The sequence below is a fragment of the Eurosta solidaginis genome, chromosome 2, assembly GCF_040869045.1.
Source record: "Eurosta solidaginis isolate ZX-2024a chromosome 2, ASM4086904v1, whole genome shotgun sequence".
In the NCBI taxonomy this organism is placed as follows: Eukaryota; Metazoa; Arthropoda; class Insecta; order Diptera; family Tephritidae; genus Eurosta; species Eurosta solidaginis.
Window position 1 is genome coordinate 242,156,812 of NC_090320.1, and position 16,226 is coordinate 242,173,037.

Consider the following 16,226-nt stretch of genomic DNA (forward strand, 5'->3'; position numbering starts at 1 on the left):
ATATCTGCGTAGTTTTTTTGTTTTTTGAAAAAAATTAGGTGGCAAAAATCATGTAGATACACACTTACTAAATATGTATACAAAAACTCACATCTGGTCACCGCACATAATACAGTTGAATAATTAAATTGGATGGATTTACGCGCTGCTTGGCAGCGCTAACTACAGTTCGATCCGTATATAAGAGAAACACACAAAGTTTATTTAAAACCGGTATATACTTTTAGGCGCACACGATCAATTGTAATTAAAGATGTATGTATGGTGACCATTTTTGGAAATAAAATTGGGGCAAAAAATATATTTTTCCTATGTACATATATTTTTAGCTTGACAACAAGAAGGGTAGAGATCTTCAACTCAATGACTGATGGCATGTCATGTCCATGCATTTCGCCACTCACAAGAAATCGTCTAATCCATGTTATTTAACAACAAAGTTACAACAATCGTTGCCTCTACGATCTATTCTAAACGAAATAAAAAATTGAGAAAACCGATAGCGACCCTACAAAGTTTCTTAAGGCCTGTGGTCGATTCGATATTGGGCCATACTTAGTATGAGTAAAAGGCTAAAATTTTTGAGGTTCAAAATAAAACATCATAATTCAACTGCAAACTCAAGTGACATTTTCTATATGATGCAACCCTCTTGAATATACACAAGTTTTCTGACACCTGATGGCGCTACACTACTATAACTGTATGGTCTGCGCCAAATCTTGAAATGTTAACGATGTGTTCTTCACCATCGCGTCCACAGTAGGATGCTCAGAATCGCTTGAAAAGTAACCGTCGTGGTAATTTTCAGGCCCCCGGTTTTGCAAAGCATTGATGACCTGCATACGCCCTTTAATTTTTTTGGGGTAAATTCTTTTATTGTGTGGTCGTCCACCAAACAAATACTCTAGAGTATAGGATATGCTTAAAAATTGCTGTATATACCTAATGAGAAAGGGAGGACTATAGGCTTGAAGTACACCCCAGCATTCTTTTACATGCATAAACTGCCGTCGAAGCCTTCTTCACTCTCTCCTACACGTTGAGCTTACAGTCTACAATCGCTGTAGACAAGCGATAGATTCTCAGTTCTTTAACTAATCAGGATTGATCGGTGAAGGAGCTTCCTTACTTTAAGTACAGCTCACACCCTGCCTTTCGATGTATAGTGCATGCCGATACTGCTGGTACTGAGCCCAGTAACCTTCTCTGCAGATCAGAGCCAAATCGAACGAACCCTTGCTGTTGTTGTAGCGATAACTCCCCGAAGGTTTTGGGGAGTATTATAGATGTTGATGGTCAACCTTCTAGGCCGTCGCGCCATCCACCTCCTACTTCCTTGAAGAAGTTTTGGTCGACAGAGCATCGGTTGCTAAAGAAGCAGCATTCGTCAAAGGGAGGTGAGGTTGAGAATCGGATTGAAGAAGCTTTAAATGACGTTGGCAACCACTTGAAGCATTTGGGTATTTTAGTCGCCTCTTACGATAGGTATAGATGCCGCGGTTATGTTCTAAGCACACTAACCCGCTGGGCCCACGTTTTCTTCTTCAGTTGCTCAAAGTATCTTTCTGTCTCGCCTGCTTCTAGCGTGTCTTGTTGTTGTTGCTGTAGCAGTGCTTCGCCCCATCCAATACAATTAAAGAGATGGTTGGTGTTATGTGGGGACACATTACAAGCAAGACATATGTTTTGTATGTCCGGGTTGATTTTGGATAGGTAAGAGTTTAACCTGTTACTGTATCCAGATCGAAGTTGAGCTACAGTGACTCGCGTTTCCCTAGGGAGAGTGCGTTATTCTTCTGCTAGTTTTGGGTGTTGTTCTTTGAGTACTGGATTCACCGGGCAATTCCTGGCATAGAGGTCCGACGCCTGTTTGTGGAGTTCACTGAAGACCTGCTTGTGTATTTAGCTCCATACGGCTGTGTTCTCAGGTACCGTATTTCGTCATAATGCTTACGGACTCCTTAAGCCCCTGGGCGCTATTGACTCATCAATCAGATGTCTGTTGGGATGCCAAGGTTTCTGGGTATTCAGCAGGAACTGTTTGGTTACCATTTCATTTCTCTCCCTAATGAGGAGTATTCTCGCCTCATTATGTAGATGGTGTTCTGGGGACATAAGAAGAAAAGCCGTGGCGGTTCTGAGGGCGGTATTTTGCCAGGCCTGTAACTTCTTCCAGTGAGTAGCCTTTAGGCTTGGCGACCATATAGGGGACGCATAGCATGCAGTCGGCTGGCCAATTGCTTTGTAAGTGGTACTGAGCGTTTTTTATCTTTACCCCAAGTACTGCCAGCAAGAGATTTGAGGATTTTATTGCGGCTGTGGATTTTCGTTATAATTGCGGCTGCATGCTCCTGATCAAAGGTCACACCCAAGGTTTTGGGGTGCAAGACAGTCGGTAGCGTAGTGCCATTGGCGTGGATGTTCAAAATCGTCGACATTTAGGACGCCCATGTTGTAAATAAGGTCGCCGATGATTTAGTCGGTGATAATGTCAGGTTTCGCGAGGCGAAAAAACTGGAGAGATAAGGGAGGTAGCCATTTATTTTGCTGCAAAGCTCATCGATCTGTGGGCCTGGACCTGTTGCCATTATTGTGCAGTCATCGGCGTAGAAAACGATAGTGACTCCTTCTGGTGGCGAAGGTAGCTTTGATATATAGAAGTTAAACAAAAGTGGGGATAGGACACCTGTGGCCCGCTTGTTTAATTCTTCTTGGTTTGGATGTTGCGTTTCTAAATTGCACCGATGTCTGCCGACCACCCAAATAATTTGCGGTCCACCTTTTAAGACTTGGGGGAAAGGTAGACCCTTCCAGGTCTCGCAGTAACGTGCCATGCTTGACCGTATCAAAAGATTTTGATAGGTCTAGCGCAACGAGTACTGTTCTATGTTGGGGGTTTTGATTTAAACCGCAATTTATCTGGCTACTAATGGCATTTAGCGCGGTGGTTGTGCTATGTATGTTGATGATAGGCTAGTTGCAAATTTGCTTTAAAGTAGGGGAGTAGCGTGTCTTAAGTTTTTCCTTTAGAACTTCTGTTTCTGTGGCTCGTATCAAAAGTCATTTTACCAACCTCTGTGTACAAGATGTTCTCCCCTGCTTGTTTATTACCGCACCGTGACTTTCAAATTCAGACCTGCATGTGTTGTTGGTGCGGTTGGCCTTTCGAACAGTCCTGGGGATCGATCCTTTCTGCCTCTTCAAAGCAGGCTTATCGCCATCGCTTGATGACTAGTGGACATTTATTTGCAGAATCTTAACCGAGTTACTGTATTCTTTTGCAATTCATTTACAAAAGTATGTTGATTTTTTTATTTATAAGTATGTATAAGGATTATACGTACATATACAAACTTTTATACAAAATTCTTTACAAATTTTACAAAAACACCACAAATCTTAATAGCTATATACTAAAACTAGTTTTTTTTAAATACATACAAATTAAATTGTTTTTTAAATCATACTGAATATTTATCTTTTTATTTCAGGGCAAAGTGGCACAGAAGGGCAAGCATTTTCTTTGGGCTATTAAAATTTTTATTTCTATAAATTATGCGCACTTTTAAAACCCCTAAAAATAATTACTAAAACAATTTTACAATATCACAATAGTTAGGTATCTACTGTTCGTGCTAATTAATATAAGTCTATATAAAGTGCCGAAAAAAAACTTTTAAATAAATTTGGATGTTGAACTGCCTTGCATTATTTTTTCAATTGATATCCCTCCGTAAAGCCATAAGTGTCCGCCACTGTAATATAAGAAAAAAAAGTGTTATTTGTTGTGTTGTTGTTTTACATACATACAACCAGGGCCGAATTAACAAGTAGGCAGAATAGACAGTTGCCTGGGCCCCCGATTTTAGGGGGCCCCGAAAAATGAAAAAAAGACTTACAAAATTTTCTTACATGGAAAGAAAAATATAATCAGGGCCCGTATTACGTGTTACGATCCGTGATCGAAACTCTTTTTTTAAATAACATTAGCTCTGAAATGGTGTATCAGATTAATGGCATATGCGATTTAGCGACAAATAGTACTCGTTAGATCCATAACTTATTATAATTTTTAGAAATAGTTTGGCAATTGCATAGTTATCGTTTGAGTGAAAATGGTTTTCAGTCACAGATCGTAACACGTAATACGGGTCCTGAACTGAAAATAACTTTTACTCAAATAAATAAAACTCAATTGACCGCATTCAAAAGGCGAAGTCCGACGAACTAGACAAGGTTTCTAAACAGAACATTTCCTACTCATTTGACAAATTGTATGAGCGTGCAAAAAAGTGTATCGAAGTGAAACGAGAATATATTGAATAATAAAAAAGGATTATCTCAAAACGTACACTGGTTGTTTTTATTTTGAAAATGTTCGGTTATTTTCGGAATAGAGGGTGTAGAAGCCTTGAAGCCTAAATTTCAACTAGAATGAGGAATGAGTGAATGATTAATGATGGATGAAAACTAAATGAATGTATTGTAACGAATTTGGGAATTTCCTGATATTTTTTGTACGGATCGTTAGAAGAGAGTTTAGTTTCATTCCGTGAAAAGTTCAATGATTTCGAGGAAAAAGCAAAACAATTATTACCTTGTGTAGGTTATACAGAAATCGTAAAACGTAGTCATCGTAGAAAAAACAACCTAATGAGGGAAATGAGCCAGAAGTAGAATTTTCGCCTCGCGTTGATTTTAGGACAAAAGGTTTCCTCGAAATCATCGACAATCTTCACAGTGAAATCAAACGACGTGCGAAAGTGTATATGGAAGTTTCAGAGAGATTTGCATTTCTCATCAACTTTTCTCTAAGTGATGGAGACCTCCATGAAGCTATAAATAACTTAGTTATTTCTTATTCTAGAGACTTGGAAGAATTTTTTATTGAAATGAAACAATTCCAAAGTTACGTCAACTCCAGATACACTGATGCACAAAAACTCATAGTCCTTTGTATAAGATTCTAATGGAAGATGAATTAGACGATGTATTTCCTAACACAAAAATAGCTCTTGGCTTTTTTTTAACATTAGTGATCACAAATTGTTCTGCCGAACGATCCTTCTCGCAATTAAAAAGAATTAAAGCTGCTAAAAGAGCCAGATTTATTGAACAAAATCGATATTGATGAATTTGCCGAAAACGATGTCGTTTGTTAAAATGTAGTTAGTAATTTTATTGATATTATTACATTGTGACAATCAAATTTTTATGAAAGATATAAGTTTGTAAATTTGTGAAAAAGGGCCCTCAAATTGATGTTTGCCTAGGGCACCGTTGAGGGCTAATGCGGCACTGCATACAAAGAGGATTCGCTTTGCTTTGCAAGCGGTGCACCAATTGCATGGATTGCACGGATTGTAAAGTCACAACAACAATATAGACGCAAACAATTATATGCAAAACTGGGAATTCATAGTACCTATGCATATTTTCGTGTAACGAATTGTTGGAAATGAAAATCAACCCTGCTTCAACGGTATTTCGCTCACGAAAGTATTGAGCAATTGTTTCCATATTTTTTTATCATATTTTGTTATTTTTTGTGCAATTTTTTTACTGATGTTTGCTATAACTTCGCAATGAGGTGCTCTCTGGTAGTCTTGCATATTTTGTCGTAGGATATAAACAATCCGTGCATCTTGCAAGACAAAGCGGAATCGCCCTAATACATATTTTATCATCAAAATATATTTACAAATATCGTTCACACTTATAGCACAACATTCATTTAATTACGTCTTACTTACATTGGTAATCCGCTGAGTAACATTCGAAGAAATCGTATAACAATTTGCCTGAAGGCAGTTCCCAAGTACCAGTGCCACCATATTTTACTGGCAGCGATGCTTTATCGATATGCGACGCTAGCGATTTGAAGTCTTTGCCATGGAAGAAAATCTAAAAAATAAAGAAGAATTAATGGTTCAATTGAAATTAAATGTTTGCGTATTAAGAAGCTTTTTATTGATAATTTATCAAACTAGTTTTTCTTTCAGTTATTAGAATTTTTTTACAGGGTGGCCCTATCAAGATTAAGACTGCTACTATCTCTGGTTAAGCGGATTAATTTGGCGAATCGAATTTTTTACTGAATGTAGTCTATTCTCCCCTCAGCTTTCTCCCACTTCTTCTCTCGCCTTACTGTATCCTCACACCTATCTCCATTCCTCTAACCCTACCTCTCAATCTCCCTTTTCTCTCTCTGCATCCTATTCACGATATCCCTATCGCTCTCCTTCTCTTTCCTCTTTACCATTCCCTTTCCCTTTGCATCTCCCGTTCCTTTTCTTTTACCTTTCATTCTCTTCATCCCAGTTCCGCTCTCTTTGCCACTCCATTTCCCCCCTTTCCACCACTCCACCCCAAACCATAAATACGATTTTTCGAATAGATTGTTCCCTATAACAATTCTCAGGGAAAGAAAGATTGCTACGTCTGACCCTTAGTCATGTTTATCTGCAAATTTAAAAATATTTTCACTGATTTTCTGCTCCCCACTCCTACTCTTTGTCCCCCTCTCACACTACCTTTTATCCCCCATTTTTCTCCCACTTTCTCTCTTTCTTCATATCACTTACCGTATCCCTCATAGCTCTATCTACGCCTCTTCCTCTCTATCCCACTCTCCCCTTCTTCTTCCATTATTTAGCGCTCCTTACTTGTTTTTTTTTTTTTTTTTTTGTATGTGAGCCGCCCTGCTGACACTTTGTATGGTTCCGCCATGGTTTTCAACTTTCAGATTTGTTTTCCCTTCATATTTTTTTAAGATTTTTATTACTAATAGAATTAGGTCCTTGTAGTTCAACTGAGCCACCCTATACCGATACATTTATTTTAGTTGGGGTCATGTTATCGCTTGTTGGGGCGATACATTTATTTTTATTCTTACCCGTTTCCGCAGCTTCTCGCGTATGAATGGCTTGAAGATAGCAAATAACATATTGAAAATATATGAATTATTCACAATATGCACCGCTTTCAGACGCACACAAATACATTCTTGCACATAATCCAAAAGCATAGCAGCAAATGAGGGCGTAAACTGCATAACATGACTCATGGGTAGGCCTTCCATATCGATAATGACTATGGCACCACAAATTTGCGATAGCGGCTCAGCCATCGAACCTAAGACCTAATGAAAGGAAGAAGAATGATGAAAAAACTTGCCGTTTTTAAATAGTTTTAGAGAATGCAATATTTTGTACACTCACTGTCAGCTGTATGGTGCGAAAGAGATCAATTAGCGGGGCACGTGAAGGTTTCCATTTTTCTAAAAGAAAAAATGTCTATAACATTTTTGATTTAAATTTAGTTCAAACTTACTTCCAGCTTCAATAGCAAGTATGCGGCGTCCATGTTGATCTCTGTTTGGGAAAAGCGATAGCAGATCCTCCTCAAAAACATTTCGAACTTTGCTCGGTACGATATCTGAACAGGGTGCACCATATTTTGCTTTCATGTTGTAGAAGTTTTTGAGCTAAAAAAGAAAAAAAAATATTGAACAGAATATAAAATACAAGCCGTAACCGTGCGCATTTTGCGCAACCAATATAAAAGTTTCTTATCAAATATCAACAGAAATCAGCTGTTCTCTCAATCAATTAAAATGTACAGCTTTCGCTGCCATCTGGCGTATGAGAGCAACTGCCGGTAATGCAGTGCAAATATTCACAATAGTGCCATAGTACAAAAAGATTTCTTTGTGTGCTCACAATCGTTTAGTTAGTTTTAACAAATTATTTTAATAAAATATAGGTAAACAAGAGCACTACGACCAAAATTGCCCAAAGCTCGCTGATAGCCCGAATCTCCTTCTTTGCAACCAAAACTGTGTTTATAGAATTGGGTTCCAAAGAAGACCGAAAAAGATACCCGTATATAAAAACAGCAATTAGAAATAATATATACGAGCCTGACCCGTGCGCATCTTTCGCAACCAATATAAAAGTCTCTTATCAAATATCAACAGAAATCAGCTGTTCTATTAACTTACAGCTTGCGCTGCCATCTAGCGTACGATAGCAACTGCCGGTAATGCAGTGCAAATATTCACAATAGTGCCATAGAACAAGTAGATTTCTTATTTTAATAAAATATAGCTAAGCAAGAGCACTACGACCAAAATTGCCCAAAGCTCGCTAATAGACCGAATCTCCATCTTTACAACCAAAACTTTATTTATATATTTGGATCCCGTAGCTTCCTTGAATTGAAGCTTTGGAAAGTTGTTAAACGGTATCACTAGCCATTATTAAGTTTCTGCTGGTCAAATAGTGACAGGTTGTAAAATTCCTCGTGAATGAATGGCTCTTCTGCAATGTCATATAAAAAACCATATTGGCAACAGCCCAACGGGTTAAGGGCCTAGAATATAACCGCCTTAGACATTCCTGTCATAGGAATTGATTAAATCCACAGACCGGAAGGTTCACGGGGACAAAAATTTCTTCCCGCGGCGGTCGAGCTAGTACTTGAGCGTATCGCATTCAATCCATCAAACGACTGCCCACATCCGTACACTCCCCAGGCTTTCACTTAGTGTTTTTGCGGTTAAAACAACAATAACGGATAGTTCAATTATTACCACACTTTTGTTGTCAGTATAAAGTAACTTGAGGGCTTCCTGACACATGCAGAGTCTTCCAGACGGAGGTATATGCCCTCAGAAAGCAGATAGACTGCTCCAAGATTCTACGGTCCGAAACATCAATGTAAAAATCTTTGTCGCCAGCCAGGCCGCCTTAAAATTATTCGAATCGAATGTGATAAAGTCGGATGTAATGCGTAAGTGTTGGGCTTCGCTGGTGTCCATGAGGCATCGAAATGTCTCTCTGTGCTGGATCCTTGAACACAGCGATATTGAAAGGAATAATAATTGCAGATGAGATGGCAAGGAAAGGAACTCCAGAGGAAAACTGGGATTACTGCGAGGTCTACCGGTTCTTATTTCCATATTTACATAGTAACTAGCTTCCTTCTCAAGCTAAACAAATCTGCAGTGAGAGTACGCACGGGTGACAACACAGGTCAACGGATTATTGTATCAATGCTTCGAAGATGGCGCATACAAACAATTTTCCTCTGCAAAAGCTTGTCAACATGAGGAGGAAGAGGCGACAATTCATCACTTTCTTTCACTCCTGCTTAAGATCATCAGGGAAAGCAATTGGTTCGCTGACAACCAGTAGGAAGTAATGTGGTTGGACGATTGTGCCGTCACCCGGCACTCACTGAGTGCACTCAAAATAGACAAAAATGTTGCGTGGGAAATTCCATGCACGCTTTCTTAACCTAACCTACCTTGGAGGCTTAACATTTATATCTTCTGTATATCCCTCCTTTTTTTTTCTTAATTTGTGCACTTACCCTGTTCAAGGCAGATTCGGGATAGTAATGGCATGGACGCAGGAACATTTTCATATATTCATCATCCAACGGCAGCTTTAAGTATTTTTCATCTATACCAAAAAAATATTAATTAAAGGAAGCTGCTTTCACACAAACCCTTACCCTCTATCAGTTCACGTAGCTTTTTGATGGCCGGTTCCATTATTTCAGGCAACTCACGCAATTCTTCACGCGCTTTCTCTAACGCCCATTCTGGTGCTTCTTCCTTTTCCATGCGAATTACAGCTGTACCCAAATCGATGTACGGTACTTTATTATCATCGTACTGTACGCTATCGGCCTTAACCATCTTGTTGGTTAACGGTATAGATTTGCGAGGTTATTAAATCCGGATGCTAAAAAAATATAATGAATTTCAAAAAAAAATATTAAAAGCTGATGGTAATGAAAATGCTACAAAGATGACTCTAAGAGATAAACAGGGCCGAATTAACAAGTAGGCAGCTGCCAGGGGCCTCCGATTTTATGGGGCCCGAAAAATGAAAAAGACTTCTAAAATTTTCATACAAACATAAAATTCTAGAGAGTGAAAGAAAACTATAATCAGAACTGAAAATAATTTTTATTCAAATAAATAAAACTCAATTGACCGCATTCAAAAGGCGACGACCGACGAACTAGACAAGGTTCCTAAAAAGGACATTTCCAACTCATTTGACAAATTGTATGAGCGTGCAAAGAAGTGTAACGAAGTGAAATGAGAGTATTTCTTAATATATAAAAACAAGTAAGGAAGGTTAAGTTCGGGTGTAACCGAACATTACATACTCAGTTGAGAGCTATGGAGACAACATAAGGGAAAATAACCATGTAGGAAAATGAACCGAGGGAAACCCTGGAATGTGTTTGTATGACATGTGTATCAAATGAAAGGCATTAAAGAGTATTTTATGAAGGAGTGGGCCATAGTTCTATAGGTGGACGCCATTTAGGGATATCGCCATAAAGGTGGATCAGGGTTGACTCTAGAATTTGTTTGTACAATATGGGTATCAAATGAAAGGTGTTAAATATTATTTTATGAGGGAGTGGGCCATAGTTCTATAGGTGGACGCCATTTAGGGATATAGCCATAAAGGTGGATCAGGGTTGACTCTAGAATGCGTTTGTACGATATAGGTATCAAATGAAAGGTGTTAATGAGTATTTTAAAAGGGAGTAATCCTTAGTTCCATAGGTGGACGCAGTTTCGAGATATCGCCATAAAGGTGGACCAAGGGTGACCCTAGAATTTGTTTGTACAATATGGGTATCAAAAGAAAGGTGTTAATGAGTATTTTAAAAGGGAGTAATCCTTAGTTCCATAGGTGGACGCCGTTTCGAGATATCGCCATAAAGGTGGACCAGGGGTGACCTTAGAATTTGTTTGTACAATATGGGTATCAAAAGAAAGGTGTTAATGAGTATTTTAAAAGGGAGTGATGCTTAGTTCCACAGGTGACGCCGTTTCGAGATATCGCCATAAAGGTGGACCAGGTGTGACCCTAGAATTTATTTGTACGATATGGGTATCAAATTAAGGTATTAAGGAGGGTTTTAAAAGGGAGTAGTGGTAGTTGTATAGGTGGTCGCCTTTTCGAGATATCGCCATAAAGGTGGACCAGGGGTGACTCTAGAATGCGTTTGTACGATATGGGTATCAAATGAAAGGTGTTAATGAATATTTTAAACCGGAGTAATCCTTAGTTCCATAGTTGGACGCCGTTTCGAGATATCGCCATAAAGGTGGACCAGGGATGACCCTAGAATTTGTTTGTACAATATGGGTATCAAAAGAAAGGTGTTAATGAGTATTTTAAAAGGGAGTAATCCTTAGTTCCATAGGTGGACGCCGTTTCGAGATATCGCCACAAAGGTGGACCAGGGGTGACCCTAGAATTTGTTTGTACAATATGGGCATCAAACGAATTGCGTTAATGAGTATTTTAAAAGGGAGTGGGCCTTAGTTCTATAGGTGGACGCCGTTTCGAAATATCGCCATAAAGGTAGACCAGGGGTGACCCTAGAATGTGTTTGTACGATATGGGTATCAAATTAATGGTATTAATGAGGGTTTTAAAAGGGAGTGGTGGTTGTTGTATAGGTGGTCGCCTTTTCGAGATATCGCCATAAAGGTGGACCAGGGGTGACTCTAGAATGCGTTTGTACGATATGGGTATCAAATGAAAGGTGCTAATGAGTATTTTAAAAGGGAGTAATCCTTAGTTCCATAGGTGGACGCCGTTTCGAGATATCGCCATAAAGGTGGGCCAGGGGTGACTCTAGAATTCGTTTGTGCAATATGGGTATCAAACGAAAGGAGTTAATGAGTATTTTAAGAGGGAGTTGGCCTTTCTGGACCAGGGGTGACTCTAGACTTTGTTTGTACGATATGGGTATCAAATGAAAGGTGTTAATGAGTATTTTTAAAAGGGAGTGGGCCTTCGTTCTATAGGTGTTCGCCTTTTCGAAATATCGCCATAAAGGTGGACCAGGGGTGACTCTAGAATTCGTTTGTGCAATATGGGTATCAAATGAAAGGTATTAATGAGAGTTTTAAAAGGGAGTGGTGGTAGTTGTATATGTGAAGGCGTTTTCCAGATATCGACCAAAATGTGGACCAGGGTGACCCAGAACATCATCTGTTGGATACCGCTAATTTATTTATATATGTAATACCTGCCAAGATTTTAAGGGTCTTTTATTTCGCCCTGCAGAACTTTTTCATTTTCTTCTACTTAATATGGTAGGTGTCACAACCATTTTATAAAGTTTTTTCTAAAGTTATATTTCGCGTCAATAAACCAATCCAATTACCTCACCGTGTTTCATACCTTTTTTCGTATTTGGTATAGAATTATGGCATTTTTTTTATTTTTCGTAATTTTCGATATCGAAAAAGTGGGCGTGGTCATTGTCGGATTTCGTTCATTTTTCATACCAAGATAAAGTGAGTTCAAGTAAGTACGTGAACTAAGATCATTAAAGATATGTCGATTTTTGCTCAAGTTATCGTGTTAACGGCCATACGGAAGGACAGACGAACGACTGTGTATAAAAACTGCGCGTGGCATCAACCGATTTCTCCCGTTTCAACAGAAAACAGTTAACATCATAAAATCTATGCCCCTACCAAATTTCAAAAGGATTTGTTAATTTTTGTTCGACTTATGGCGTTAAAATCCTAGACAAATTAAATGAAAAAGGGCGGAGCCACGCCCATTTTGTAATTTTCTTTTATTTTTGTATTTTGTTGCACCATATCATTACTGGAGTTGAATGTTGACATAATTTACTTATATACTGTAAAGATATTAAATTTTTTGTTAAAACTTTTCTTTAAAAAAAAATTTTTTTTAAAGTGGGCGTGGTCCTTCTCCGATTTTGCTAATTTTTTTTAGGCGTACATATAGTAATAGGAGTAACGTCCCTGCCAAATTTCATCATGATATCTTCAACGACTGACAAATTACAGCTTGCAAAAGTTTTAAATTACCTTCTTTTAAAAGTGGGCGGTGCCACGCCCATTGTCCAAAACTTTACTAATTTTTTATTCTGCGTCATAAATTCAACTCATCTACCAAGTTTCGTCGCTTTATCTGTCTTTAGTAATGAATTATCGCACTTTTTCGGTTTTTCGAAATTTTCGATATCGAAAAAGTGGGCGTGGTTATAGTCCGATATCGTTCATTTTAAATTGCGATCTGAGATGAGTGCTCAGGAATCCACATACCAAATTTCATCAAGATACCTCAAAATTTACTCAAGTTATCGTGTTAACGGACGGACGGACGGACGGACATGGCTCAATCAAATTTTTTTTCGATCCTGATTATTTTGATATATGGAAGTCTATATCTATCTTGATTCCTTTATATATGTACAACCAACCGTTATCCAATCAAATTTAATATACTCTGTGATCTCTGCTCAACTGAGTATAATCACGTGTCACAATCTTTGGCCGCGATGTACTCCTAAACAACTGAACCTATTTTGAATTTGTTTTGCACTCCGTGTGTAGTTTAATCTAACTTGAAATATTGGATAGGTTATATCTCAATTTATAGTCGCAATATTATTTTATTGCAAATGTTTTTATTTGTTTATACGTAATAATAAAATGTTACGTATTCGCACCGGCACTCACATTTTCAGGGGTGCGGATATACTTCCGTGTAATTGGTTGGTGTTTAATTAAACAACGTGCTTATCAATAAAAAATATTATAGCGAATGATATCAAGTATAGCACATCAGCAGGACTGCCGAGACGGTGGAGGGGAGGGTTTCTGAGGGGGCCCGCGATTTAGAGGTACTATGACATTTTTTTTAATTCAGGAGAGTCTTTAGTTGTTCCATGTGCAATTTTTAAGCCGAATTTCAAAAGCAACGAAAATCTGCATTTCGTTTTAATATTGTAACGAATTTACTTGCAATTTCCCTTATTTGCAATATTCTACTAAGTTCGAATCACTAAACTAAATAAATAACTCCAATATTGAATAATGGAAAAATGGCCTTTATTAAAGTACTTCACAATAACACTTATACTTTGCAACTAGCTTGCTTAATAACCAAACTGACTGATATGAAACTCTACTATTGCCCGACAGATTGCGTGCTTAATCAAAAACTGATTGTAGCGCCTCTACCGGTGTCGCCTTTTATACTGTTCGGTTTACTAGTTAATATTTCCAGGCGGTTCTGTTCTAGAATCTACTATTTGGTTATCTGCTATAAGTTTCTCAGCTATAACTACAGATGCACAGCTCATGCGCGTGTGTTTGTGAGCGACACTGCCACAATTATAATTGCATACCCTTAGGAGCATCTCAGATAAGATATCTGCATGTGTTTGTGCATCTCTTCTCCACTGCGTGTACGTACATAGGTGTAGACAAAATGATTAAATTATTGATGTGCATTCACGTCACTGCTTAGCATCGGCTTAGAGATGGCAGTACCCCCTAGTGTTGCTAACATTCGTAACAATATTATAGTGAAGTGTGAAAAATAAAAATATGTATATATAAAAAGAAAGGCTAAAATGTGTGTTAGTTGGTCGCCGGTGTTTGAAGAGATGCGTCTGTCGATTTTGTTCAAACTTTCACACAAGTTGCGTAAACCTCACGCGGTGGTTCTGCATAGGTTTGGTTGCGATCGACGTACAGGGTCTCGAGATATAGGCCGAAACGTGGACCCGAGTACCCCTAGAATGTGTTTATAGAATATGTATAACAAATGAAAGCTGTTGATGAGTGCTTTAGTAAAGGGTAATTTTCATACCCCTGGGTGACAAGGGTCTCGAGATATAGGCCAAAACGTGGGCCAGTGAATGCCTAGACAGTGTTTATACAATATGGATATCAAATGAAAACTGTTGATGAGTGCTTTAGTACAGAGTAATATATTATCCAGAGACGGACTGGGACTGGGATTAGGACTAGGGCTGGGACTGAGACTCGGAGTGGGACTGGGACTGGAATAAAATACATACCACCCTCTGGGACAGGCAATAAGGGATGCAGAAGAATGAGGAGGAATTGAGAAAAGAGAGAAGTAGAAGGAGATTGAGAAAGAGATATAATGAGACGAAGATGAGGATAGATGAAGCGAAAAAGACCCTCCCCCCGGCCCCGTGAATAAAAGAATTAGGAAAAAGTGAAGAGGGGGGAGGGCGGAGTCAGACGGAAAAAGCTTATTAGAATGTATGCAGATAAGCCAAATTTAGGGCAGGACAACGTCTGCCGGATCTTCTAGTTGAATAATAAAAAAGAATTATCTCAAAATGTACACTGCTTGTTTTTATTTTGAAAAATGTTAGTTATTTTTGGAACAGAGGGTGTAGAAGCCTTCAACTCTATTTTGACTGCTATTCGTTCAGTGAGTAAGTCATTGCAAAGTGAAAAAGCCGATTTGAAAACGTGTGCTTTTTGTACGGATCGTTAGAAGAGAATTTGGGTTGATTCCGTGAAAAGTGCAATGATTTCGAGGAAAAAACAAACCAATTATTACCTGGTGTAGGTTATACAGAAATCTTAAAACTTACTCGTCGTAAAAAAAAACATCCTAATGACGGAAATGCTCCAGAAGTAGAATTTTCGCCTCGCGATGATTTTAGGTCAAAAGTTTTCCTCGTAATCATCGACAATCTTCACAGTGAAATCAAACGACGTGCGAAAGTGCATATGGAAGTTTCAGAGAGATTTGCATTTCTCATCAACTTTTCTCTAAGTGATAGAGACCTCCACGAAGCTATAAATAATTTTTAGTTCGTTTTTATTCTATAGACTTGGAAGATTTTTTCATTGAAATGAAACAATTCCAAAGTTACGTGAACTCCAGATATCTACACTGATGCACAAAAAATCACAGTCATTTGTATAATATTCTAATGGAAGATCGATTAGCCGATGTATTTCCTGACACAGACATAGCTCTTCGGATTTTTTTTTAACATTAATGATCACAAATTGTTCTGCCGAACGATCCTTCTCGCAATTAAATGAATTAAAGCTGCTAAAAGAGCGCTACAACGCGACAAGAGCGACGCAAGATGTTTGGTATACTTTGCATTGAGTCAGATTTATTGAACAAAATTGATATTAATGATATAATTGATTAATTTGCCGAAAAAAAATGTAGAAAATGACATGTTTAAAATGTAGATAGTAATTTTATTGGTATTATAACATTTTGACAATAAAGTGTTTATGAAAGATATAAGTTTGTATTTTTTAATCGAAAAAAGAAGGGAACGGTCGTGAAAAAGGGCCCCCAAATCGTTGGTTGCCTAGGGCCCGTAGAGGGCTAATGCGGCCCTGG

At 38.3% G+C, this 16,226-nt stretch overlaps 1 protein-coding gene across 3 annotated transcripts in view; it reads right to left on the minus strand.

The window, feature by feature from the left end:
• Positions 1-3,268: 3,268 nt before the first annotated feature.
• The window catches only part of LOC137240747 (alpha-tocopherol transfer protein-like), an 87,827-nt gene continuing 74,869 nt past the window's right edge, over positions 3,269-16,226 (minus strand). For all 3 annotated transcript variants that reach the window (XM_067767421.1, XM_067767419.1, XM_067767420.1), the window contains exons 2-8: positions 9,523-9,755; positions 9,379-9,470; positions 7,336-7,489; positions 7,224-7,282; positions 6,899-7,144; positions 5,757-5,907; positions 3,269-3,758 (exon numbers count right to left, since the gene is read on the minus strand). In XM_067767421.1, coding sequence (XP_067623522.1) covers positions 3,712-3,758; positions 5,757-5,907; positions 6,899-7,144; positions 7,224-7,282; positions 7,336-7,489; positions 9,379-9,470; positions 9,523-9,709 — 936 coding nt within the window. In that variant the 5' untranslated portion in view covers positions 9,710-9,755 and the 3' untranslated portion in view covers positions 3,269-3,711. The remainder of the gene's footprint in view (positions 3,759-5,756; positions 5,908-6,898; positions 7,145-7,223; positions 7,283-7,335; positions 7,490-9,378; positions 9,471-9,522; positions 9,756-16,226) is intronic.